This window comes from Lathamus discolor, chromosome Z, assembly GCF_037157495.1.
Source record: "Lathamus discolor isolate bLatDis1 chromosome Z, bLatDis1.hap1, whole genome shotgun sequence".
NCBI classification, from domain to species: Eukaryota; Metazoa; Chordata; class Aves; order Psittaciformes; family Psittacidae; genus Lathamus; species Lathamus discolor.
Window position 1 is genome coordinate 50,754,362 of NC_088909.1, and position 16,536 is coordinate 50,770,897.

The 16,536-nt window shown below is 39.2% G+C and overlaps 1 protein-coding gene across 1 annotated transcript in view; it reads left to right on the forward strand.

Annotated features, from left to right (window-relative positions):
- The window catches only part of DGKQ (diacylglycerol kinase theta), an 89,196-nt gene that overhangs the window by 35,295 nt on the left and 37,365 nt on the right, over positions 1–16,536 (forward strand). The window contains exons 3-7 of the mRNA XM_065662664.1: positions 1,971–2,070; positions 5,810–5,895; positions 6,933–7,058; positions 8,441–8,594; positions 11,287–11,355. Coding sequence (XP_065518736.1) covers positions 1,971–2,070; positions 5,810–5,895; positions 6,933–7,058; positions 8,441–8,594; positions 11,287–11,355 — 535 coding nt within the window. The remainder of the gene's footprint in view (positions 1–1,970; positions 2,071–5,809; positions 5,896–6,932; positions 7,059–8,440; positions 8,595–11,286; positions 11,356–16,536) is intronic.

The window sequence follows — 16,536 nt, forward strand, 5'->3', positions numbered from 1 at the left end:
TTGACTTGGTCTCCTTCCCTTGTGTCTTCTGGATAAGTACAGTCAGACCATGAGTAAGTCTGACCCTTGCCAGTCCTTTCTCAGTCTTTCACAAAATAAATACAATTTTTCATGAAACTCTACTTGGATCCTTTGATCTAGAGTGTGCTTTTTCTTCAGCAGGGTCTTTCTGTGACAATAACAAAAGGCCTACATTTTCAGGTCAGATGTAAGATACAACAGCCAGGCTCATGGCCAGGGAAAGAAGAGTTCTCTGTGTTTCAAACACAGGTTGTTGAGTGGATCGGGTACTCATGCTGAGTGTCCAGAGCAGGTTATTCACCACTCTAGAGTTAAAGAAGGTTGTCTCTGTGTCTGATCTCAAGAGGGGATGACTGGCTGCACTGTGGTGGGAGTAAGGCAGGCAGATGACTCGAAGATGATGCTTGAAACCTGAATGCAGGCCGAGATGGGCAGAAAAGCTTTCCTGAAAAAGGTAGCACTAGGGCTTTTTGGTACTCATCACAGTTGCTGTGTCTGGCTGGGGCTGTGTTCATGTAGCCATTTTCATTGTCTCTTTTTGCACTTGAACTCATTCTGTGGGATGAATTTTAGGCAAGTGGCCTTCTCCCTCCAGCTGGGAATTGCACTTCCCACTTATTTTTGGAGTGGCTGGAGTGAGAAACCTGCTGTGGCAGTTCACCTCCAGAATAGCTGAGCTAAGTAACTTGTATGTTACTGTACAGGGAAGTTTGGTTTTTCCTTTCCCCTGAAGAAGTAGCATGAAAGTGCAAGAAAAGTGATCAGGGATCATGAGCGTTGAACTTAATCTGAGATAATTAAGTTCCCTGGGCTCTCCAGTAAATTTTCTCTCCCCACCCCACTCCCCCGCCCCCTTCTTTTTATAAACTTGTATTATATGAGCCCTCCAGTTAAAAAAATTAAATAATGCAAGCCAGCCAAGAGCTTTGTGTCAGTCAGTCAGAGTTGGTAAGCTGCAGAGATGGAAATTTCTGATTGGGTTGTTAGGAGCAGGAGATGGACTCGAAAGTTTTGTGGTAAATACCAAACCCGTACATAAAGTAAGAGTTCAAAGATTTTGGAGGCAGGATGTTCTGGTAGGCAGGTTGGCAGCCGAGCATGGTCAGGAGCCTGGATCTGGACAGGCAGTTTCCTAGTCAGAGACCAAGGGTTCTTCCAGACAGCATGGTCTGCTGGGGAAGTGAGCTGGTGACTCTGCTTGATTGGTCAGCTGCTCTGACTGATGTTCTTCATGTGTGGTAACCCAGATTTTTCTTGATTAAACTTTCAGCAATGTTCCTTTCATGTCCCTTTCTCCTTGTGTTACATCTGGCAAACTTAATCTTGCTTACTTTATGGTGCCTTCTTGAAGTACAGGATTGTTTGGTATGGGGCACAGGCAAGACCATTGCCTTTATCCTAATCAGCAAGTTGGCTAATGTGAAAGACATAGTACTGAGCAACCGTACTGACTGTGGCAGCACTGAGCTTTTAAGAACTGTATTGAGTATGTCTTTAGGGTATTTTGTGTACACATGCAACTCTTCAGTCATCCTTGATTCAATTAAGAATACTTGGGAGAGGAACTGTGATTCCAAGTAAGTCACAGAGCACTGAACCGAAAGGAAACCTTTGGATTCATGGCACTGTGAATTATCAAGAAGCTGACCAGAACTTTAAAATATATACATTACATATTAAACCCCAAGAATTTTAGACAGACTTTCAAAGATTATTATTTAAAATAAAATATTAAGTATTTCAAATATATTTTTAAGGGGCTTTTTTGTTTGTTGGTTGATTGGTTGGTTTTTTTTAAGGATGATATGCCTATATGTCCGTTCTGAAGTTTAGTTAGTTTACATTGTATATATGCTGTCCTGTCTTGCAAGATAAAGCAGTTTCTGTGAATTGTAACTGGCACTATGAACACTGTGGCTGATGATAACTTACGCGTTCTTCATTGGCAGGTTCCAGTTGCACACTGTTTTGGGTCTCCAGGACATTACAAAAGAAAGTTTTGCACTGTGTGCAGGAAGTCACTAGAATCACCTGCCCTTCGATGCGAAGGTAATGTAGAAAACCTTACCTGTTTAGCCATCTGTGTGTTGGACAGTAATGCACAGTTTGCTTACATTGCACACCTTGAAGGTGTGTGTATACACGCACACACACATAGGCACTCACTGTATTTGAGCAATTTTTGTGTTGTTTATCATCCACTCATTGTTCATTGAAATGTGTATGTCAAGTCAAGGAATAATAAATCAGTAGCATTCAGTAAACCACAATCTTTGTCAAACCTTGTTCTTTCATCTTTCCTCCAATTTACTTTGTGGTGTTGGTGGTGTGCAATGAATCCATGCCCCAGATGTGCAGTGAATGAGAGGGTATTATGGCAAAAGAAAGACTTCTGTTGAAACAGTTTGTTTCCAGTGGAAGCTTTTGGTACAGGGAATCATCAGGTATTCATGTTTGTAAAACCTCCCCCTTTCTACAAAAGACTGGGGTATAACTTTTCAGTGTTACTGGTCTCAGATATCTGTTGATTGTAATACGGAGGAGGTGCCTTCAATTGAAAGGTATTTGAAAATATTATTCATCAAAATAGCACGGCTCTGAGTTCTGACATGGATTCTGTGAAAAAACAATAATTAAAGAAATCACCCAAACACCATAATTTTTATTTGAAATGTATGTTGACATCAGTACTTGACTGATTTTGATGAGGGGCAACTCCTTAATTTTCCCTTGTTTGCCCTGTCTTGATTATCTAGTATTTGTTGTTCAGCTGATATTGTGAGGTTGAATAGAATTTGGTATTTTAAAGAAATACTACCTGTAAACTGTTAAAAAAAAAAAAAAAACAAACGATAGTTTACTGAGAGAAGAACCAATTCTGCAGGGATTTGAGATGCTTTCAAAATTGCTGTTGTGCTAAATATAATGTCTTATTTAATATGATTGCCTATGTGTATGAGTAGCGGAAACATTTCTCTTTGATTAGGGCATTTAGACTTTTAATGGTGCAGTGGTTTTGTTTCTGCTTTGTCTGGTGAGTTGCATAATGAATCTAAACTATGTTCTGACCAGTGAGAATCTGTCACTTAATGTAGTTACCACGTGAGTTGGGTGATACGGTGGGATGGTCAAAGAGCTACAGGTGCCACAGAGTCTTTTCAGGTGATGTGTCTTAATAAGCCTCAGAACTTGTATGGCATGTGAAAAAAAGAGAGGATTTGAAAAGAAAGTTTTTGCTAGCTGTGTCCCCTTAAACTCTTAAAAATAGCGTTAGTTAAGTGATCTGTTTTAGTTAAAGCTTTCTAAATTTTGCTTTCATGTACTTACTCTTAATTCTTCTGTATTAGTGGTGTGTCCATTGCAAGGGAATATTTATCTTTTCAGGCACTTCCATTGAAGTGTTCTTAAATAAGAAACACGTGAAATTGCAGTTATATTTAGTTACTACAAGTGCCCAGACATTTTATTTCTTTTCTGGTTCAATGAAGGTTATGAGTTATATTCCTCACATGGACTAAACAGCTTTCTTGTTTTGCGTAGTGTGACTTGTTTGGCATCCTGTTTTCTGAATACTAGTAAGTCTACAACTTGTTCCTCTGATACTTTTCCAATATGTAGCTAAAAAGGGACAGTTAAGGTTCATACGGTGCACAAGATTCTTCCTTTACTCTGCAAAGGTAATTACAGAATTCGTTTTAAGCTGTAGAGCTTTAAAATCCAGACGGAGATGCTGAACTTTCTTTTTTTCTTACTTCTAATGACTTAATAGTACAAGTCTACTGTTGGTTATTACGTTGTCTTCTGATATTGAAATTTAAAGAACTTTTGCTTGAAACTTTGTCATAATTAAGGTAGAAAAGGGGGTTAAGATGAAATTACCTTTTCTAAATAAATGATTGACATCATTAGATGTACTTTCAAAATAATTTGAATAATTTGGTTTGTACTCTTCACGTCTTACAATAGAACAAATTTCCTGGAAGCAAATTGGAAATTTTCAGACAAATACTAAATGCTGTGGGTGCATGGTAGGGCATCTATTCTCAGAAATGAGCATGCATGTATATTACCCCCTGGTGAGATAAGTACATATACTTCATCAGCAAAAAATTACAATGTTTGGACTCCATATGCTGCTGACAGTTACTAATTGCTTTAGAGAGAGGGTTTTGCTGAAAAAAAAACTCTTCTGTGTTCTTACAAAATACAGCAAAAGGCAGTATGTGCCTGTGTTAGCAGAAGTAATGATAAAAGCTCCAATGCTTTTGTCGATTGCTGGAAGCCATAATTCCCTCTACAGAAACTTTTACCATTAGTGAAGATATGACTCAAAGCATCTAGCTTGCCTCATGGCTGAATTGGCAAACCTGTAAAATATGTCTGTGAATATGGAGAAATGCAAGCTGATGAGGGACTGTGTCACACACCTCATAGAGAGGTTCTTCAGCTCAGTGAGGACGCGCAGTATGGGGAGCTGTATGTGAAAACATGTAGTTGACTTAGTAAGCCCTGTTAAAACAGGCTTTACTTTGGTGTGATCATGGTCTTCTGCAGGGTTAGAATAAGACAGTGTTAGTGCTGATGGCCTTTTCTAGAGCCCAGAGGGTGATCTCAAAATAAGGTGTTTTTCTCTGTGTAATTTAAGACTGTTTTAAACATGCTTTCAGATAATGTGTGTAGTTGCCACCCCCCAATTTTCAGTTTACAGTCTTCAAATTTTTGTGATGTGCTTGAAACAATAACCTATTTGAGCAGAACAGAAAAAAGTATTTGAAGAATTTGATGTTGCATCTTATTTTAATGTACTCAACAAAAAATCGGATGCCTTTCCAGAGTACTTGTATACACAAGCAGCTGGAGGAGGATCTTTTTCATCTATTCCTCTCTGTGTGGTCCATAGAGAATTTTCCTAACTCTTGCAGTAATGAAGCTAGGTATTGACATATTTTAGTCATGCGGGTTTTTCTGGTGTTTGTTGGATTTTATTTGTTTGGTTTAGTGTGGTTTTTTTGGTTGTTTATTTGGGGACTGTGAGTGAGGCAGGAGTCCTGGCTGTGAGCAGGAGGGGTGTGCTACCTCCATGCTGCTGTTTTGGCAGGCATGTCCCCTGCTTTGCTGGGGCTAGGGACTCAAACTTGTCTCTTGTTTCCTTGTGCTTCTGAAAGTGCCAGGGATATAAAGAATGGGCTAGGCAGCAGAAAAGTGTCTGCTGTTTTGAATCCACTCATGAAGTGCCTGCTTGCTCTGCAGTAGGGTTTGGAAAAGGGTTTGTAAGAGGAATGGAGTATTGCTTCAGGAAGATATTACTTTACACTCAAGACTTGATGGTGTTTGGATGTAGAAGGAGAGCTCTCTGTTAATGCTTCTAACATTCAGGTTGTTTTGGTTTTCATGAAATCAAAGTAGACTTCAGGCACAGTTATATTTGAGTAGGCAGCGATCCCTGTGAAACTGTGAGACAAAGCTGTAATAAGCCAAACAGTTGTTACAGACCTAACATGCTGTATGGGAGGAAATATGGCAAGTGCTTGTGAGCAAAATTAGTTCAGCCTTTCCTTATACTTGCTGCATCAGTTTAGCACAAAGGAAATGGAGCAACACACCGGACAGTGCTGATAAAACATCCTTTATTGCCTATCTTTGCTGAATGGAAAAGAGCATTAAGGAAAGCAAGGATGGTGCAAAAAGGTAGTGGAGGAGTCTTGGAGGGAGAGAGGGAGGGAAAGAGGAGCTGCAAAAACCCGGAGGTTTCCAGCTTAAAGAAGTTTTCTTGTTTTCATGCTTTTAGTTTGTGAGCTGCATGTGCACACAGACTGTATCCTGTTTGCTTGCAGTGACTGCCGGCAGTGTCACCAGGATGGGCACCAGGACCATGTAAGTGTGGATGCCTCTGAAGCAGAAAGTTGTCACACGTTCTTGGACACTTTCTGGGTGTGAAAACATGGGCTAGAGGAGGGGTGGAGCATTGACATTTCCTTTCACATGCTGCCCATTATCAAAGCACGGTTGTGCTTATTGTCAGGCAAAGGAAGCTGTGGCTTCAGAATGTATCACAGATAGTGAAATGAACTTAAGTTTGAACGCATTCACGATGCTTATTTGAAGCCATGTTGAAAAGTCTGTGTGATATATAAAATATCCTAATTAAAAATAATAATAAAAATCAGCATCTCATTCAAAAATCTGCATTGCAGAAGCTGTCATGAAGCTTTATTTTTCTATATGTTGAGCTGTTCGCTGCATTGCAACCCTGACAAACATTATCATGTTCCTCAGGCTTCCTGCACTCTGTCTGAGGCAAGACTGCCTAGCTTCTCACTGTAAAATGTATGCATAATACTGACCTTTCAGGATTATTTTTTTTTTAAGAATATTGGTTTTGATGGACTGTGAAGAAAAGCACTATGAGATAAATTTTTTGATGGTTGGATAAGCTGCTTTTGGTGAAATTTAAGATTGTTCGGGTACATATTTAGACTGAGAAAATACTTAATGTCATAGTCTGTGTTGCTGTTTCCTCAGAGCTATTTGAATGGCTGATTTTAAAGTTAAGTTGAAGATGCTTCTGTATGTGTCTTTTGAGCAGGGCCTGTTGTGATAGGATGAGGGGTGATGGTTCTAAACTAAAAGGGGTGAGATTCAAGCTGAATGTGAGGAAGAAGTCTTTCACGATAAGGGAGGTGAAACACTTGTCACTGGTTCCCTAGAGAGGTGGTGGATGCGCCATCCCTGGAGACATTATAGGCCAGGCTGGATGTGGTTCTGGGCAACCTGATCTAGCTGAAGATGTCCCTGCTCATTACAGGGGGGCTGGATTAAATGAGCTTTGAAGGTCCCTTCCAACCCAAACTGTTCCATGAGTATGATTCTGTGTGTTTTGTGTAATGCTAAATTGTAATGTGTTCCCCCAGGATACCTATCACCACCACTGGAGGGAGGGAAACCTTTCTTCAAGTGCACGTTGTGAAGTTTGCAAGAAAACGTGTGGCTCCTCTGAGGTGCTCTCTGGCATGAGATGTGAATGGTGTGGCATCCTGGTACGTTGTGTTGTTGCATATGTTTGTGGGAACTATATATATGTACACACATGCTTATTTAAATGATTTATATAAATATACTTTATTTGTACACTTTATAGATACATTTTATATACACTTTATAAATAAACCTTATTTATACACTTACATTTGTGAGATAGATGCAAAAACATATTTTTAAAATCTGCCCATTAGTGATTAAAATGAGCAATTCTCAAAATCACAGATTAATTTTATATAAATCCAATGGAACTAAAATTTACGAGGGACAAATTATTATAGATTTCTGCTTATAAACCTGCAGAAAACCTTACTTTTCCTGTGTGAAATCAGAATTTCTTGCAAATGACACAAATTCTGCAATGTCAGAGACTTACCATTCTGATATGATTATTTCTCTTTTAGTGTAGAGTAGTTCTTAACCTGTGTGGCTGTGGTTTTTTGAAGTTGTCAGTGTGCCGTGTTTCTCATTTCATGTGATGCATATTTAATTCCTGTGCAACATGATGGTACGCTTCAATAATCCTCATGAAAGTCAGAGCTTTTCATGTGCTGATACACAGTCTGCAGTGTAGGTGACAGCTGGTACATCCTCTTAATGGTATCGTTTATTGAAATATGATGAAAGTGCAAAGTTACACCAGTTGGGGTGGGAACTGAAAAGTGTATGTAGTAAATCATTAATTTGTCACTTCATGGAAGATGAGGTACTTTATATAATAATAATTTAAAATGAGACCCTGAGGTTATTCAGCATTTCAGGTATGATTTGAGCGGTTTATTTTTAAATTTAGTTTTGTATTTTTTAACCTGATCCATGATTTCTGAGGCGGGACTAGCTATCCTTAAGAATAGTCTGGTAAATCTAACACGGTATGTGTATTCACTAATGCAGAAGATCTCACATAAGTATAAAGGCAGAAACCAGCCATTCATATTTTGGAATAAAACTGCAGTGTTATCTCTGAGTCTGCAAGTGTGAGAGAATAATGCTATTTTCAAGCTATTCAGTATAACCTCCTTAGCTTTCACGCCTTCTTCTCAGTAAATATCCATATAGAATGGAAGATCCAGGGTTTGAGACCAAAACTTTAGGCTTCTCCATATAGCTGTACAAAACCAGCTGTATTTTTAATAGAGCAGGTTTGCAGTATTTGGTGTTTCCTCGTGTGTTAAGACTTCCCATTGTTGGTTATATAAAAACTGAATGGAACAAATGAAAATCAAGGGTGAAAAATGGGTCACTCGTTTCATGAAAGTGATTTACAAAAGGTCTGTATGTGTCCTAGCCTGGGTTTTGCAGTTCCAGTGCACATTTAGTTATAAACTAATTTGCTTTCTTTGTATCTCACTACATTCTTAACTGATGCTTCTGTTTACAGGCTCATGCTGCTTGCTACGTAATTGTCGCGCCAGAATGTACTTTTGGAAGATTAAGGAATATGATTCTGCCTCCAAGCTGTGTGCAGTTATTTTCTCGCAACTTCAGCAAACTGCATTGTTTTCGAGTTACAGAAAATTTGCAGACAGAACCAGGTAAATCTGTCAAAGTTGCAGGTAATTGACAGGTATGTTTAACGTAGTGTTGTAATTCACTGAAGCGTGTGGTTGTTAATTTTCAGTGGCTTTTGTGGCAATACTGTCACTTTGTGATATTTCTAGGACAGGGTACAGATTTTTCAATGCAGAGTGTGTGCAAAATGCTGAAACTTCTGCTTACTGGTGCAGGGCGATTTGAAAACTGTTCTTTAAACAGGAAGTATGGTGTAAGTGAAAACCTAATATCCAAGCATTTGTGTTATTAACGTTATCATTGCTTACAAACACTTGCCGATATGCATGTTTGTTTTTATTTGGCGTATCGTGTGTACAGATACTTGTATTTGCCTCTTTGATTAAGCATCTGCCCTTTTAAGATTTCTATGCTGAAAGTAAGTTGTGTGTTTAGCAGGGTAACGTTCTGCTGCCATCTAGAGTGAATGTTTGTTTAGCAGCTCTTCAGGAATGAGAATTTGTTTTTAAGCCACTGAAGTATTTTATAATCCATATTTTGATTATTAAGTTCTTGTAAAGCCTTTCTTTTGGTGTCGTGGAAATTAAATATTTGCAGCTGCGCTTTTCTCAACCTGACAGGTTGTTCTTGAGCTTTCTGCTTGGAACATACAGATTTGGTTTTGATGGTCCCTAGCAGGAGCCATGCGTTCTCATGTGCAAAAGCTACTGCAGGAATCCTGCTACTGCATAAACTGCTTGACCCTGAGTCTATATAATCTAGATACACTGAAGTGACCTGTGAAATTGTAAAGGGGGAGAGGAGGCATTGCATCGCTTTTTGTAGATTGTTTTTTTTACAGCGAGTTGTTTTTAATGAATTTACTTAGTGGTGGAGGAAGGTAAAGTACAGCATGTACTTGAAAGTCTGGGAATTCGTAATGCTTCCAACATAAGAAACACCAGAAATAAACAGTCTGGATGAACTTGGTTTTGCTGTGTTGTGCAGACATGGTTCTTCAGCAGTTTTCACCCTGCAGTAGGGACATTTCCTGTTGCCACAGCTGGTGAAAGGTATTGCTCTTAAGATTGTTGAAGGAAGTCTTGGCTGTCACCTGGATGAGTTAGCCACTGCAGGCACAGCTCTTCCTAAGCTGATCATTGGGAAGTGGCAGATGACTTGTCGTAGACAGAGAATGAACATATCATCATTGACCTATTGGACAGCATTTGTCTGGATTAGCTTTTGCTGCTAAGTAAATGCTAACCTTCACCACCAACATTCAGTAGACACCTCTGTGATGACAGTGGCTTTTCAAAGCCAGCGTAGATTTCCCTACTATCCCGACTGAGGGAGAAAGAGTAATAAAAGAAAGATAGATGTCAGCTTCTTCCCATCTGAACTTGGAAAAGGTTAGGAGCAATCAGAAAATCTTTAATTTCTTATTGTTGTATTTACATATTGTTTTTTAAAATTTGCTTGGTCTGAAGTGAAAGTCCAGAAGGCATTCAGCTTCCATTTATTTCAGTGTCTTTGAAGACAGTATTATCTAAATTTCTCTCCAACCTGAAGCTTAACCTGTTTGTCGACTGTAACAAGGAAAGTATTGCAACCTGTCTTTTGTATTTTAAACCCCCCACCTCAAACATTATTGTTAGTATTTCCTGTGGGCAGTTGAAGCATTACCCAAACATTCGGTAAGTTACCTAGTCTCCAGGTTAGGACTCCTGCTAAGTGCCCTTCTTGACATGCTATGATTTCTGCTGCTTGGAAGATTTTGCTGCATGAGGCTTCTGACTTCTGTAGTACCTCTTTTGCTCTGAAGATCTGTTTTTACTGATTTTATTTTTTCCTCTTGTTTTCTGCTTTGATTTCCTCCTTTCTCCCTCGATTACAAGGCATAGCTTTTATAAAACTGTTGCCAGGCTTCCATCTTCTGAGAGCTTTGTTTGCATCCCAGTCAGGAGTGACAGGGAGTTCTGATGGGTGAGAGTATTTGATCATCGCACTGGGTTGGCTTATGTTACAAGCTACTGCTACTCTTGGAGAAGAAAAATTTACCCTGTTTGGATTGGTACCAGTATTACTGTGTGGACCTGAGTGTCAGGAATGAGAATGTAGTCAGGATGTTATCTTCACAGAAGCAAATGGAAATGTTAGTAGCTTTTATTTTAATCTTTTCTAGGTATTTTATGTGTTATTATCTGGCATGTTATCTCCTAGTTTTTAGTGAGAGTAATAAACTGCCATCAAAGTATCTTCTGGGGTGCAGTAATTTCTTTCTGTTTGGGTGTCAGCAAATCTGACCCCCAAGTTTTTCAATTACTGAAATTATATATATTTATTTAAACCCCATAATTCTGATTGGAAGGCTGTTACTGCAATTCTTGGACTGATCTGTGTTTTAAAACTTAATGGAAACCATGTATGCTTTGGTCATAGGCAAACATCACAGCTTGAGAAAGGGTTGTAATGCAGTAGCTGCCATGTTAAAACTGAGAGTAGAAGGACTTCAGGTGTGCCTTCACTGTAATTAAATGCCAGTGTAGGTTTGTTTTTTTAATGCTGTTTTTATAGTATGGATTCTTACCAGAATATAGGCAGAAGAAGAAAGTATGCTTTTCTGACTGGATTCTTTTGTTTGATGGAAACCATCCTTAAATGACAAATACTTCTGTCCTGCCTCCCAGTTCTAATTAACAAGAATCCTTTCTCAAAATCTATCTGTTTTCACAGATGAAGATGATGATGTTGATGGGTCAACACAGGGATCAACAAAAGATGTCCAGATTTCAACAGATTCAAGTAAGCAGAATTTCAGTAAGTGCTAGATAGTCACCTACTCCAGTCTTTATTCATATAATCTTAACTTGCTTTGCCTTGTGAGAAAACATTAAGTGGTTATTTTTCTAATTCTGGGTATCAGTTTGAAGTGCAAAGTTTTGGTCCAATGCATCTATTCAGGGTTTTACAAATATCACTATTTTCTACTGATAAATTGGCATAAGTGACAATCTGTTCATAACCCTGACAGATCATTTCTCTCAACTTGGTAATCAATGAAAGAAAACGTAGTGTTAACAATCCATAAATAACCAATCAATTTAAAGAGCAGGGAAGCTTGTCTTTTCAAGGCCTTTTTCTTTTAAGATAGCTGGATGCCAATCTTGCTGAAGACACCCGGTGATATTGGGATGGTTGCTTCTTAAGCAGTTAAATTCTTATGCATGTGGAATTTTCTGGGGTTGGTATAGCCAAACTGTAACTTTTCAGGAGATGAAGCCAACCACAATTTAAGGGCATTCAACTCCCTACATCCATATTAGGAACTAGAAAAACATGCAACAGCTGTCAGTCTGGTTTCTGGAACTATGTACACATGGGTCACAGTGACCTGCAGTCCTGTTTCAGTTTGCATGTGACCAGCTTCCTTTATGTCCCCTTATCCCTCTGTTATCCCATATTTGATCCTTTAAAATCACCATCCCTTCTTCTACCTTTGGCTCCTCCCCTAACAAGTCTTGTATAATCCTAGAATGCTTTTCCCATGCATCTCAAAGTCCCACAACCCAAGTGACTGACTACCTCCGTTGGTGAGGCGACCCACAGAGCTTCTCCTGTGGACTCTCATGGTGGTACCACCCCCATCCCATGGGGCCGATGCCCTTGCCTGAGGCCAGGTCATGGCTTCTCTGATAATTTCTCTGACAACATTTTTTGGGTTCACCTGCCAGGTGTTGTGTTGTGCCTCTCTGCGTGTCATAACCTATCAAACTAAACATGTCAGAGTCAATGTTTAGCATGCTGGACCCCTTCTACCCGTCTCCAATTAATGCCATTTATGTAATATGAGTCAATAGTGAGGTGCTCATTATCTTTGGTGGGTTGACTCAGTTCATGTGCCACATCTTTTGGGATGTTAACGTATTGTCCCTCAGGCGTGTGTGAATTACATTCCAGAATATTGTAGCTTTCCTTAGTTTAAGCTCTCAACATCTTACAGATGCATATTTTTAAAAACAGTGGAAGCAAGTCAGGAGAAAAAAGAAGAATACTACTGACTCGTAAAGACATTCTTTTCTGTAGGAAGAAAGCCAATAGGAAAGGGTGCAAAATCTGTAGATAATAACTAGGAGAAAAGTAGAATTAAGGGTCTGCATTCCTTTTTATTTCTCCTCTGTTGTAGTAGAATTGTTGAGTGAAGTGTAAAGTTAGAAGGTTTAAATCTTAATTCTGGGAGCTGAAGTATGTGAAGTCAACCATGAAACTTAGCCTACCAAGATACTGAAGCCAAAGGCATAAAATGACCATAAAAACAGCCCTACACTTTCTGAGATAATAGATTTAACAGATGTACAGAGCAAGTTTGGAAAAGGACTGTAAATCTTTGTGCCTGAGAACATGAGCCAGCTTTTAAGGACTTGTCTACACTGTGAACAATTAGAGGGGAACTGAATGTTACAGAGATAGTAGGATAAACATCATGTGGATGATCTCATTAGTGTAGTTAGTTGTATTGCATGGGAAGGAGTTGAGCCCCAGTGTCCATTTTCGTATTGAAATATGTCTTGGTTAATCCAGGAATATGTAACTGATAAAACTGTTCTGTATTGACAGATCTCAGCTGTGGTTGGAGGTAAAGAAAGGAATTAAAAGTGCTCTTTAGTGGTGTACCTCAGGGGTATGCACTTTCTGTCCATTCCGAGATGTGATGTTCAACTAGGTTTCAACCAGCACAGATTATTCTTGTTTTCCTGGAAACAGAATTCATTGGTTTCAGCTAAGATGCAACCACAATGTAACCTGTCAATCTTCAGAAGTCAAAGGCAAACTTTTGAAAAACATTTTCGTTATTTCATGGCAATATGAACACTTAGTGGAGGCAGGAAGGAAAAGAAAAAAAAGATTTGTTGTATATATGAGCAAAGGAATCCAGAGGAGCTATCCCAGTAATTCCTGAAATAAAAGAATGAGTTAAGAGCTCTTACGTGTGTGTTGACCTACAGGGATCTTGGAACATGAAAAGGCCTAATCATGTGTCTGGGAACATGATTCTGCCCTAATTGCTTGCCAGGAATCAATAGAAGCTGAGGATACTTCACTGCTGTATAATGAGGCTTAGGCACCTTTTATGTATTTTAAAGCTAATCCATCATAGATAGTGATTGAGGGAGATTGTCTTCAACTTCTTTCCTCACAAAAGCTTCTGTTCAGTGGTACTTCAAGGTACTCACAAGTTGAATTGCTGTACCTGGTGTCATGCTGAATTTCTCCTGAGACAGCTTGCTTCACCTGCATTTGAAGACATTTTGGAAAAGATGATTATGCTTGACTGTATTGATGAACTATTGGCTTAAGTGCTGGAAGAGTTTGTCTGTTTCCTTTTTTACCTGAAATGCCTGTAACTACTGTGAGAAAAATTAGTGTTCTGAAAAATCACCTTACTTTTATTTTGCTTCACTTTCCCCACTGTGCTTATCTTCTTTTCCTGTCCTTCCCTCAACCCCCATCTGCCTTTCTGACACTTCATGTTGCCCCCTGTTGTTGTCACTTGTAACCAAGTTGTGTTTTGTGCTCTTCCCCAGCTTGTCTCTTGCAGTTCACTTCCTTCCTCAAGCACAATATTTAGTCCCCAGTGTTGCTACCCCTTTGATTTGATTCTCTTTCAGCCTGCCTGACCTTTTCTTGTTCCTTAAATCCCTTCCCCCCTCATCCTTGATGTCTCACACCCGTTGGTAGTCAAAACGTTGGCTGTGCTAGATGTCTATTTCAGGGAAGGTAATCACCTCTTCTTAACTACTTCCTGCAAAATATAAAGAGGTTTTATGGAAAGTCTGTTCAAGAAGAAAGATTGAAAAAATCTGTCATTCTGTAGCATTGTTGTCACGAGGCTATGGGGAGATACTCACAAATGTTACTAGCTAGTGTTAATTTATTCTCTGCCTTAGGGGTCCTTATGACAGTGCTTACCAGATTAAAAATTTAACTGTGGATGCTTGAGAATGACATGAAGATCCATGCTTTGTGAGTTGTTTCTGTGATTGTGCATTCTCTTTGCTTTAACATTCTGCTAGTCTTGATGCTCGAGTACAGTTTCTCCATAGCAGCCCAATGGACATGTGTACAGACATATTGCAGGAGGTGTACTGAGCACTCAACAGCCTTTCTGGTTCTCTGTGTGTGCAACCCATTTATCAGACAAGGACACATGAAGAGCGTAGGCCTCTCCTGGGAATCTCCAGGCCCAGAGTGCTCTCTGGCTGCATGCTAACTGTCCAATCCAAATGTGCCTATCTTTCTCAGGACAAAATGCAGCCATCAAAAGAAAACCCTCTTGGAAAGAGGTTTTAGAGGAACCTATCTGAGGAGAGCAGCGAGGGCTGTGGTGCTGCCAGTAAACTTATTTTCCACAGCCCCTCTTTTGCCAGGTTGCTGTGCACCTGCTGAGAAAGAAATATGAAATGTCCTTGCATTAGATCAACCTGAGTCATCGGCTTAGTGCTTACTTATGTTTTGTCCAAAACCTGCTGACATTATGGAGGAGACCTTGTAATTCTGCAAGTGGGAACAAACAGTTTTCAGGAAGAAGCAAGGACAGCTTGTGTGGATTTGAGGGTTTTATCCTTTGAAGATACTTATGAAACATTCAGGCTTCATAAAACGGGTCATTGTACTCAGCTAAAATGGCATACAGATAACTAAGCATGTCATATGTTCCTCTGAAACATCACTTAAATTGATTTCGAGCCCTAAAGCTAGAGGGAAAAGCAGGTGAAACAAGATCAAGTGGTGATACACATGGCGGATGTTTGGAAAACAAGTTCAGAGAAGTGAAACACCTGCAAATGGCTCTCTTAGCAGAGGAACATCTGGAGAAAGACCAGTCTGGGATTTTGAAAGATTCTCTTCAAGACCAATAAAAGTACATAATTCTTACCTGTTTTATTGCTGCCTTGTACGTTGTGAATAGTAATAGAAATAAACCAAAATTTGCCAGTGGTAATTCGAAGTAGCACTGGCTAGAGAAAGGGATAGCACAAGTTTTCCTTGTAAGAATGGTCCTTGGTAAGCAGTGTCTCTTGAGAGTAAATTCCACCAATATATTTGGTATAGGCCTCTAGTGGAAAAAACGTTCAGGACAGCAACATTTTCCTCTCTGCCACAAGCCGCACGTAAGTCTTTTCAGAACTAAGTCCTGTCTGTGGGGATTTGGAAGTCAAAGGACGTGAACTTTGGACTCATCAAATGCTGCTCATACTTTTCCCAGGAAAATTTGGTATCTTAGCCTCCAAAATCAAATTCCATAGTTCTGTAAATTATGCCTGGAGTTGACCTTTTTGTAGTTGTTTTCCCCCTGAATAGCATGTGCATGAAGAACAGGTTTTTTTCAACTCGGTATCCCATGATAAGAAAAAAAGTGTATTTCAGGAGAAAAATTGATACTGTGTAGTCTGATTAAACAGGAAAAGATAAAATGCATTCAGCAGTGAATTGTCAGTATTACAAAACAGGCAGTAACTCCTTTAAATACCAATTTTTTCATCTGCATCTGGTGCATATTAACAAAAATTTTCTATACTAAGTAGCAGTATGTAGACTTAAATTCAAATAAGTAGCTGTTTGTTCTTTTGTTAATGTGTCTCCAGAAGCTCATGTGCAAGAAAGCCATCATCTTTCACTGGGTTGGAGTAAAATTGACCCCTGTGAGGAGGACAGTGATGAAGTTAAACATGATTTTTGGCTCATCAATTGAGCTTGGTTTGTATGAAAGATTACATTAAGGAAAGCAGGATTAAGCATACTTTGTATTTAGCTAAGGAATGTACTTGAGCTAAGGACGTTACTACTGGTCTGTGGATCTAAACCCCTCCTTGAAAACAGGTTTATTTTAAGAACCAAGCCAACTTTTTGGAACATTTGGCTGGTCTTAAGAAGCAAATTGCTTGTAAAAAATTTTCTAGTTAAATTGCTAGGGATTCTCTCAGG